Here is an 11,954-nt window from a genome sequence, read left to right as displayed (position 1 = left end):
GAAACACACTCCGACCCAACACAAACGTAGAAACACACAGACACTCCACCCCAACAAAAAAGTAGAATCACACTCCACCCTAACACAAATGTAGAAACACACACACTCCACCCCAACACAGAAGTAGAAACACACTCCATCCCAACACAAAAGTAGAAACACACTCCACCCCAACACAAAAGTAGAAACACACTCCGACCCAACACAAAAGTAGAAACACACTCCACCCCAACACAAAAGTAGAAACACACTCCACCCCAACACAAAAGTAGAAACACACTCCGACCCAACACAAAAGTAGAAACGCACTCCGACCCAACACAAAAGTAGAAACACACTCCACCCCAAAACAAAAGTAGAAACACACTCCACCCCAACACAAAAGTAGAAACACACTCCGACCCAACACAAAAGTAGAAACACACTCCGACCCAACACAAAAGTAGAAACACACTCCACCACAACACAAAAGGAAGAAACACACTCCACCCCAACACAAAAGTAGAAAAAAACTCCACCACAACACAGAAGTAGAAACACACAGACACTCCACCCCAACACAAAAGTAGAAACACACTCCACCCCAACACAAAAGTAGAAACACACTCCGACCCAACACAAAAGTAGAAACACACTCCACTCCAACACAAAAGTAGAAACACACTCCACCCCAACACAAAAGTAGACACACACTCCGACCCAACACAAAAGTAGAAACGCACTCCAACCCAACACAAAAGTAGAAACACACTCCACCCCAAAACAAAAGTAGAAACACACTCCACCCCAACACAAAAGTAGAAACACACTCCGACCCAACACAAAAGTATAAAACACACTCCACCCCAACACAAAAGTAGAAACACACTCCACCCCAACACAAAAGTAGAAACACACTCCGACCCAACACAAAAGTAGAAACGCACTCCGACCCAACACAAAAGTAGAAACACACTCCACCCCAACACAAAAGTAGAAACACACTCCACCCCAACACAAAAGCAGAAACACACTCCGACCCAACACAAAAGTAGAAACACACTCCGACTCAACACAAAAGTAGAAACACACTCGACCTAACACAAAAGTAGAAACACACTCCGACCCAACACAAAAGTAGAAACACACTCCACCACAACACAAAAGGTAGAAACACACTCCACCCCAACACAAAAGTAGAAAAAAACTCCACCACAACACAGAAGTAGAAACACACAGACACTCCACCCCAACACAAAAGTAGAAACACACACACTCAACCCCAACACAAAAGTAGAAACACACTCCACCCCAACACAAAAGTAGAAACACACTCTGACCCAACACAAAAGTAGAAACACACTACGACTCAACACAAAAGTAGAAACACACTCCAGCCTAACACAAAAGTAGAAACACACTCCGACCCAACACAAAAGTAGAAACACACTCCACCACAACACAAAAGGTAGAAACACACTCCACCCCAACACAAAAGTAGAACAAAAACTCCACCACAACACAGAAGTAGAAACACACAGACACTCCACCCCAACACAAAAGTAGAAACACACACACTCAACCCCCACACAGAAGTAGAAACAAACTCCACCCCAAAACAAAAGTAGAAACACACACACATTCCACCCCCACATAGAAGTAGCAACACAGACACACTCCTCTCAACATAAAAACACACACTAACCATCTCAAAACAAGTAGAAATAGTCACACACCCACAACACTAAAACTCACAAATGCAGAGAAACCTTCACAAACACACACCCCATACCACTGCAACACAAATATTCTATACCACCTAAAAAATACAAACATAAACATTGAAACCCACACACACCACCCCAACACACACACACTTGCACCACCTTAATGCAGAAGTGCAGGGGTGTGGCCTATTTCTACTCTTTTACGTGGTCATCGTGGAATAAACTTCTGAATTTGTGTAGTTGAGCTACTCGTGTTTGTCATTTTCTTAAAGTCTCGATTACTGTGGTGATTAAAATGTTTTGTGTTATTCTAAGAACACCAGTAACACACCAGTCAGATCAGACACTGACCCACTTCGGAGCCTCCCGACGTGTAGATCACGCCCTGCGCCGCACAGGCCGCCATGCTGTCGCCCGGCGTGAGTGGACCCATCTTGGAGTACCAGCTGTCCTTCTGGACGTTGTAGCAGTCCATGCGCTTGATGGGGAACAGCTGCGACCCCCCCAGGATGTAGACCACGTTGTCCCAGAAGACCACCGTGGCATCGCGACGCTTCTCGAAGGGGCAGCGGATGTCAGTCCAACTGTAGTCCTGCACAGAGACCACAACAGCTTTTTGTTTTTTTTTACCGGACTCTTGGTTAACATTACAAAGTATTCTTTAAAAAAATTGATTTAATATCATCGAAAATGTGTTTCTCTTCCTCATATGTTCATAAATAGTTGCAGCTTTATTTTCAATCGTAGTCATTTTTTAAGGTAGAAAGATATGAAAATAAAGTTGATTATATCATTTTTTTTAGATGAATTTGCACCATTTATAAGGTTTAAATTGACTGAAATTAAAAGCCGTTTTAAGGAAGTACATAAGATAGTAAGTAAGTAATTATTTGTAAATAATGTCTTTCAGACCAGGGTCACAAAGTGCTTTAAAAATTAAAAACAATACACAGTTGAAATACATAACTTTAAAAGGTCAACATAGAAACAAACACGGCTCCGTTGAGATAAATGGTTGAATTAAAAAAGTTTAAATGTTTAAACTTTAAAATGTTCTATTACATTTAACTTTATTTGAAATAAAGTTTCATTTAATTATTTATATTTTTCTTTCGGGGTTCTTTAATATTATAATTTTATTTAAATTATTTAAAACTAAATACAAATCCTGTCCTTTACTGTCTAATAAAACTACTTTATAAGGCTTTTCCTAGATTTTCTGGAACTCCTGTTGTGTTCTCAGTATTATCTTGATCTTTAAAGTATATACTTTATTGAATATTGTTTTGATTGTTTAAGCGCTTTGTGACCCTGGTCTGGAAAAGCGCTATACAAATAAAAATTACTTACTTACTTACATACCATGAAATATATTCTCTTTCTAAGGGTGCGAGGGATTCAACCGTTTGAAACTCTTTGGAAGCACAGAAATCTTCTTTCTCTCCCACGATGCTTGAAAACTTCTTGTATAAAAAACATGTTGAATGTTCTTCCATAGTTTTGATTTCAGTGACCCAAAGAGCCCAAAACACAATCCATTTATTCCTTTATTATTTATATCCCGCTCGAGGTTTCTTCCTTCTAAAAGGAAGTTTTTCCTCGCCATAGCTCACTGTACAGTGTTTCGCTTCTTGCTCTTTGTTGAATTGCTGGGATCTATTTTTCCTTAATCTTAGTCTTATTTCAACTGTATAGTGTCTTGAGATAACTTTGTTATGATAAGACACTTTAGATAAAATTGAATTTATTAATCGCAATACAAAAAAAACAAACACATTATAATATGGAAAACCATGTGTAAAACTTAAAGAAAATCCTAATCTAGGGCGTGAGCGTGAGCGCGACATGAGTGGCAGGCGTTACTTTGGGGTTAAAGAAGCGAGAGGACTGAGGTTGGGAGCCTCCGAACACGGCGATTCTATAGTCGTGCTTCTTGCGTCGGGGCCTGCTTCGCTCCCCCATGTCCTCGCGATCTTCGGGGGACAGCAGGTGGTAACGCATCCCGCCTGGAGAGAAGAAGAGCCGTGTCACTCGCACTGAGAGTCTGACCTCGTATTTTTCAGCTTTAAAAAATCTCATCGTAAATCCGTAAATTCTCGTAAATTTTGCGTCGAAGCATGTGACGAATAAAACCTACATAAATACAAATGACTTACTTACTTACACACACTCCACCCTAAAACAAAAGTAGAAACACACTCCACCCCAACACAAAAGCAGAAACACACTCCACCCCAACACAAAAGTAGAAATACACTACAACCTAAAACAAAAGTAGAAACACACTCCACCCCAACACAAAAGTAGAAACACACAGACACTCCACCCCAACACTAAAGTAGAAACACACTCCACCCCAACACTAAAGTAGAAACACACTCCACTCCAACACTAAAGTAGAAACACACAGACACTCCACCCCAACACTAAAGTAGAAACACACTCCACCCCAACACTAAAGTAGAAACACACTCCACTCCAACACTAAAGTAGAAACACACAGACACTCCACCCCAACACTAAAGTAGAAACACACTCCACCCCAACACTAAAGTAGAAACACACTCCACTCCAACACTAAAGTAGAAACACACAGACACTCCACCCCAACACTAAAGTAGAAACACACTCCACCCCAACACTAAAGTAGAAACACACTCCACTCCAACACTAAAGTAGAAACACACAGACACTCCACCCCAACACTAAAGTAGAAACACACTCCACCCCAACACTAAAGTAGAAACACACTCCACCCCAACACAAAAGTAGAAACACACACACTCCACCCCAACACAAAAGCAGAAACACACACACTCCACCCAACACAAAAGTAGAAACACACACTCCACCCCCCAAAAAAGTAGAAACACACTCAACCCCAACACAAACGTAGAAACACACTCCAACCCAACATAGAAGTAGAAACACACTCCCCCCCAACACTAAAGTAGAAACACACTCCACCCCAACACAAAATTAGAAACACACACACTCCACACCAACAAAAAGTAGAAACACACTCCACCCCAACACAGAAGTAGAAACACACAGACAATCAACCCCAACACAAAAGTAGAAACACACATATTCCACCCCAACACAAAAGCAGAAACACACACACTCCACCCCAACAAAAAGTAGAAACACACTCCACCCCAACACAAAAGTAGAAACACACTCCACCCCAACACAAAAGTAGAAACACACTCCACCCCAACACAGAAGTAGAAACACACAGACAATCAACCCCAACACAAAAGTAGAAACACACATATTCCACCCCAACACAAAAGCAGAAACACACAGACACTCCACCCCAACACAAAAGTAGAAACACACACACTCCACCCCAACAAAAAGTAGAAACACACTCCACCCCAACACAAAAGTAGAAACACACTCCACCCCAACACAGAAGTAGAAACACACAGACAATCAACCCCAAAACAAACGTAGAAACACACACACTCCACCCCAACACAAAAGTAGAAACACAGACACACTCAACATAAAAACACACACTAACCACCTCAAAACAAGTAGAAATAGTCACACACACAACACTAAAACTCAAAAATGCAGAGAAACCTTCACAAACACACACCCCATACCACTGCACACAACCTTCAATTAAAAACCACTAAATATGTTCCCAACTTAATGAACCCATACAAAATAAATTTGTTAGGAGAAATGTAAATAATGACTTGCTGGTCTGATCAAATGTAATTAATAATCAATGAGGTATTAATTGAAGCATTGAAAAAAAATGCAACGTTGACTAAAGAAGGTTGAAAAGGTTGCTCTCCCTTCTCCATTCTTGGTGTATTTGCACCAAAATTAAAAAGAATTTCTATCTAAAAACGACTGATTTGCACAAAAAAGTAAATTCTGTTAGAGCTGTTCATAATTCCTAGCGTAAGTTTGAGGTACTGCACCCTGCAATGTCCCCAATGTCGCTATTCTTTGACAGAAGTGTTTCATCATTAGATACAAAAAAGCTTTTGATTTTTTTAGATGATCAGACAGGATGGATCCAATCAAAGGTAATAAGTAATACTACAAGTATATTATTCCTTTCATACAGCTTATTGAAGTGACTTCATTTGATCATATTACGCTCCACAAATGCATCCCGAACGCTGGGGTGTCGTCCCGAGTGTGTACGTGTGTTGCACGTGAACACTTTGTTCTCACACACCGATGACCATCTTAAGACACTTTGGGTTCTCCTGGATCAGAGGCTCCGCCTGGACCGTCTTGGACAGGAAGGTTTTGGAGACGAGGGGGAAGCGAACACACTCCAGCACCTCCACCATGTAGTGCTGTCGGTTACACGCGTCGTACTTCAGCCATCGCATCGCCGCGTCGTAGATCTGCCGCACACCGCCGACACAATGGTTGGAAACACATTTGGAACACAAAAGAAACAACACACAAGCAATAACATTTAGCAAGTATCAATTATACTCATAATCAATTGCTTCCTCATATGAAGTTAACATAAGGAAAAACGTAATGAAAAGTAAAAGATAATTTGCTTTTGAACAAAAAGTTTTATTTGTAAAGTAGTGGTGTGTATTTCCAAGAATCTGGTGATACTATACATATCACAATACAGGGTTTAATATACGATATATATTGCAATATATCGTGATACTGTAGTAACAAGGACGTATTGGTAGTATTGTCCAGTACTAGACTCGGGTTGCATTTGTTTTTAAACCAAAAATATGTCCAAACATCAGATTTGAAAGCAACTGGAGTCACTGCATCCTCTCGTCCTCAGTCATCTCCAGAATCTCATGCAGGCCGCACTGACTGCCTCTAGTGGCCGGAACTTTAATTGCAATAGAAAAATGAATTAACCCTGTGAATATTTGCACGATAATTATAAATAAACTAATCTTATACTGTATATATTTTTTAAAACATCGATATTTAAGTGTATCAATATTTTCTTGAACCCACGAAAGATGGAATTCACGTAGAGTGGTTTTTGATGTAGCGAAAAAAAGGAGTTATCCTGAAATGTATGCATTTATCTGGAAGTTTTAATTTTAAAGTTGGCCTCTCTCTACTCTTAAACCTTATCTGAGGTGTTATCTGAGGGTCAAGGTGACCCGATGGACCGTAAACAAATGTATACGAGGAAGTTTTGACTTTAACTAAGAACGAGTCATATTTAAACCGATGGTGATTTGTAGGTCAAATGTCATTACACTGATATATTCATACAAGTATAATTGCAAGATAAAAATGTTAATGTCGAATTTAAAAAAATGTATGCGATTCTTAGTCGAGCGACGCCAACGGACTAAAGTGCATCCCCCCCATCCTTCCTCCCAGCCGGTCAAAGCGGCAGGCCGTCAACAATGAGTCTGGTTCCGCTCGAGGTTTCTGCCTTCTAAAAGGATGTTTTTCCTCGCCATTGCTCACTGTACAGTGTTTTGTTTCTTGCTCTTTGTTGAATTGCTGGGATCTATTTTTCCTTAATCAACTGTAGTCTTATTTCAACTGTATAGTGTCTTGAGATAACTTTGTTATGATAAGACACTTTAAATAAAATTGAATTGAATTGAAGTGGTAGCATTTAGGCGGACGGGAGACCACATTTCCCATGAGCACTCGCTAGAAAGTTGCCATGTGCTGTGTCTCAAATCGCATACTTCTCTTACTATACTAGAAGTTAGTATGCATCAGGATAGTGTACGTACTAACTAGTAACTAATTCTCCACAGATAGTATGTCTCAAATCAAACTCTGCTGCTACACACTAACAGGAAATGATGCTACAGCTTCTTCTTCTACTACTATTTGACGATGGTTGCAACCAGCTGTTTAAACGCTATCGCCACCTGCTGGCAGCACGTTTTGCAAGTTTGGAAGAAGAAATAAAGAAAAAATATGAGAGTCGAAATATTCGCGAGATATTTAAGCTGGTATCAGCAGCGAAGACGCGTCATCCTCCTACTGCTGCTGAAAATGCACCTGTAAGTATAATTATATATATATATATATATATATATATGCATATATATGACGTAACTTTCATCAAGATGGCGGCCGTTTAGGGTGGTTAGTGTCCATCGAACCTTACTCAGTTTTGTGGGGGTTTTAGTGACAATTTAGTGAGCATGGTGCACTAAATTTCGCATACTAAGAATTGAGACGCACTTACGCACTAAAAATACTAACTTTGAGTACGCTAGTATGCGATTTGAGACACAGCATGGGTTTGTAGCAGTTGGAAGAATTCTATGTTTCCAGACTTCCATTATCTGAATGAAGGATGATACCGATGAGGTAATGAATCAGATTGTGGATAATGAAATATGATATGACGGCTTTGTAAATAAAATAACTTTAACTTTGTTTTCGTATAGTAATCCCCCCCCCTCACCACAACCAGTGCGATATATATATATATATATATATTCACACCATAACCACACAAAACACCTCAAGTCATGGTATACGAGTGATTCAACTAGTTTTAAGTTAATGTGTCATCACAAGTTATTTTAGTACAAAAATATTAAGGTACACAAAACTACCCATTTTACAGGGAGTGGCCGAGTTTATACCTGAGCCTCGGCTCGCACGGTGAGCTCGTCCTGGTGCAGCAGTCGGGTGAGCTGGTTCACGTTGAGCTGCAGGAACTCGTCCAGTTTGTAGACGTCGGTGAAGTGCTGCTGATAGAACTGCGCCGCTGCTTCCTTCAGCCTCAGACAGTCCATGCAATCGGCCAGCCTTGCAATGCCTGCGTAAGTGTAACAAGTAATTGTATATTAAGTACAAATCCCACAAGACAGTGGAGAGGTTTCTGGACTGTGTTCAATTTCGATTGAGCGTTCTTACCCAGACAGTTTGTGGCGTCGATCTGTTCTCTTAGGAAGTCTGCACAGGTTTTTTTCACGGGTAATATCTGATACTGGTTGGCTGCGTCCAGCAAAGACTGCACATTACTGCTGTTGACTGAAATGCTTCGAGACAAGGTGTGAAAATATGAATAGTTAGTGTGACATTGCAAGAAGAAACCGTACATTTTTTTTTTGTTTTTATGAAACAGAAACATTCTTTGGGAATACATTCAATATTATTCAAGTTTTTTCCTTTACTTAAACCATTTAATGAAAAGTTAAAATAACATGAAAATGGGATCAATATTTTATTCATCCCGTCTTAAATGCAAGTGAATAAGTAAATGATATGCATGGATTAAGACGAATGTGTTACAAGTCAATTCCTCTGTAAAACTTTCCAGAACATTTGATTTCACAATATTTATTTTCACAAGTTAAAATTCAGACATTTTTTCCTACAAACATTCAGATATGCTGGTATATAAATTGAAAATATTTTGTTTTTCTAAGGGACATTTTCTCATTCATGATTTTGTTTAATTTAGTTGTTTTAATTCCTGCCATTTCCTGACACTGTTGGTCAATAGACATGTTTCTTTAAAACAATTTACCTGAAGAGGACAGTTACTTAAAGGGCACCTAATGTGTTGATTAAAGTGTCTCTTAAATGGTTCTAGAACCTCTATTGTACTCATCAGTATGTTTCTTTTTGCACAAAGCTCTCATTTAATAAAGATATTTACATTAAAAAATATGCTTAAGCTTCGCCCACTTAAAATGCTCCGTTTTGGCTGAGACGAAATCTCGTTCAAGTAACCACACCCACTCTGCTCTGATTGGTCAAAAAACACGAGTGGCATTACAGGACTCACGTAAATTTCAAACTCAGCTCTCAAACTCCCGTTTTGTACATTAAAAACGATAATAAATAAGGTTTGCTGCTTAATGTAACCATTACAAAAAACCCTAAGGGCAGAAGTAACTTTCACCATGCTTACATAAATATTTATTTTATTTCACGATTAACATGTAGGTTCTTAACCGATTAGGGGGAGAACTTTATTAAGTAATAACTTCAAATGGAGCAACGTCACGATGAATGAACTACTGCATTTTGAAGACTTCAACATTTAAAGAAATCAGGAGAGTTGGGTTTTCACATTAGGTGTCCTTTAAAAGTCTCATTCTAATGTGTCAGAAAGGAGATTTTAGAAGTGGGGAAACTGACTGTCAAAAAAGATAAAAGAAAAAAATACATTTAAAATCCCTGAACAGTATCACACCATATCTTTAAAATGTCAATTCTGTTGCATAACATTACCGGGCGGTGTAGATGAACTCGATCAGCAGCTCGATTATATCTGGCTCTGCATTTTTTAGTTCCACCTCGTGGGAAACTGACTCCATCATGTTGGCTGAAAAGAAAAAAGGGAAATGAATGAAAACATGCACAACGAGGTACGTGAAAAAGATTGTCCAAAAGCGAGTGTACCTACTGGTGAACATGAGGTTAAAATACTGGCTGGAAGCGGCCAACACCACCCGATGTGCAAGAAAGTGCTGACCCTGAACCACCAGTTTGACGTCACACAGAGTTCCCTGAGGGTGGAATTACAAAACAATATCAATAAACACAATTTAGGGTTTAATTAGGGTGACCATATGTCCCATTTTACTGTTTTAGTGGCTGTCGAGCCTGGTTATGAGTTTGTGTAACGTGTTTGTTATACTTGCTTCAGACCAGTTTGTTAATGATGGATTGAATCAAGCATCCTGACCTATCCACATTTAATACATCCCTTACTGTCTACTCTCATGGTGACACTAGCCAGGATAGCTCAATTGGTACTGCATAGAATTTTTGAGGTCACAGGTTGGAACCCCAGAATTGACATTGTCATTTTATGTCGTTATTATAGAGACCTCGTTTTTTTCTTTTATAGTAATAGTACAGTAGCTGACTTCAATCTCTGTGTTGATTTATTTCGTAACGGCATTTATTCTGGCTTCTCAATTTATGTACAGGTTAGGAAACTGACTTAGAGCTGAAACACATAGAACAGACACCATCAAACTCACAATTAGTTTACTTGCGAGGAGAAAGTATAACATAGTTTACATGTCTGTTTGAATCCTCTTTGAAGCACAGAGCTGTTAGTTCGCCGTTATAATTTTTCTTTGCCATTTCACAAGTCGGTAATTATCTAAAGGTCCCCCCAGCACAAACTTGAATTAGTTATTGTCGTTCAGGGTCGGGGTTAGCGGTTCACTCCTTCAGAGACATGGCACGAAGTTCCACCACAATCCATTCTCACACAAGCAACGATAAGCAATAGATAGATAAGATACTTTATTCATCTCACAGAGAAATTCACGGTTCAGCAGCTCCAGAATATGTTACGACAATACAATCGGTGTGAGAATATGTTGTCGAGTACATTTCATATAAAAAAAAGAAAAAAGATTTAAGCTCAGGACTTTCCAATCATGTATTAACTATCTTTTCTTTTCTTTTTTTTTAACACAGGATAATGCATCGTAAAATTGTTTATACAGCCACTACGAGCCCCTATTTACACAACTGTGCAAGAACTCAAAATAAATGACAAACAATATGCATCTCTTCCTGTTTATGTTCAGTGTTGTTAATATATTTGCATTAGTCACAATAAGAGATATTATTTCGAGTAATGGGCTAACAATCTCGTTTTTTTCTATTGCTTCATACATTATTTGTATTCTTAGATATAAGACACTAGTCTATTCTTAAGAACTGACTTCCTTTTTCTAAGATTTGTTAGACTAGAACAGAGATATCGAATATATATTTACAGTTGTTATGATTTTATTGTGATGGATAAATGAATAAATAGTTTGTAAACACAACTTTATTCTGAAAGAGGCCTGGATAAGTGTTCAGAATATGCATTTTATTGATTTAGAAGCTCGTAAAAACTATTTTCTGAAAATGGTCACCCAAGTTTAAATGTTAGAACAATAACATGGGCTCACCTGTTTCCTCAGGTTGTTCATGACTCCCATGACAGAAGACAGCTGCTTGTGCATGTTATTCACTCGCTTCTGGTCGCATTTCACTTTAGCACCAGCAGACTTTTCTGAAGTAGCCATCGGTGCAGCTGCTCGGTAACCGGGACAGTTAGCTCCGGAACAGCACCTGGAGGGGAAGAAAAAAACGTGTTTTCATTGCAAAAAAAAAGATAGAAATACTCCCCTTACTAGGCGGAAATGAATGAAATACACAGACTTGCTCACGTTAGAAACCTTACCTCAGTTGAAGTTTGTACGATCGCAATGTTTACGTTTGACGGATAGAGAGATGGGGGATTCTTCTTCTTCTACTTTTTAATTGCGGGCAACA

The 11,954-nt window shown here is 39.1% G+C and overlaps 1 protein-coding gene across 1 annotated transcript in view; it reads right to left on the bottom strand.

The window, feature by feature from the left end:
- LOC148083216 (kelch-like protein 7) overlaps positions 1 to 11,947 on the bottom strand; it is a 15,116-nt gene extending 3,169 nt beyond the window's left edge. The window contains exons 1-9 of the mRNA XM_087786351.1: positions 11,863 to 11,947; positions 11,588 to 11,750; positions 10,072 to 10,174; positions 9,897 to 9,990; positions 8,571 to 8,695; positions 8,297 to 8,472; positions 5,911 to 6,085; positions 3,570 to 3,712; positions 2,058 to 2,298 (exon numbers count right to left, since the gene is read on the bottom strand). Of these exons, the coding sequence (XP_087642477.1) occupies positions 2,058 to 2,298; positions 3,570 to 3,712; positions 5,911 to 6,085; positions 8,297 to 8,472; positions 8,571 to 8,695; positions 9,897 to 9,990; positions 10,072 to 10,174; positions 11,588 to 11,704 (1,174 nt within the window). The 5' untranslated portion in view covers positions 11,705 to 11,750; positions 11,863 to 11,947. The remainder of the gene's footprint in view (positions 1 to 2,057; positions 2,299 to 3,569; positions 3,713 to 5,910; positions 6,086 to 8,296; positions 8,473 to 8,570; positions 8,696 to 9,896; positions 9,991 to 10,071; positions 10,175 to 11,587; positions 11,751 to 11,862) is intronic.
- Between the last annotated feature and the right edge of the window lie 7 nt (positions 11,948 to 11,954).

The sequence above is a fragment of the Callionymus lyra genome, chromosome 3 (assembly GCF_982586985.1).
Source record: "Callionymus lyra chromosome 3, fCalLyr1.hap1.1, whole genome shotgun sequence".
NCBI lineage: Eukaryota > Metazoa > Chordata > Actinopteri > Syngnathiformes > Callionymidae > Callionymus > Callionymus lyra.
Note: the sequence above shows the minus strand (reverse complement) of the source record. Positions and strands in the feature narration are given on the sequence as shown.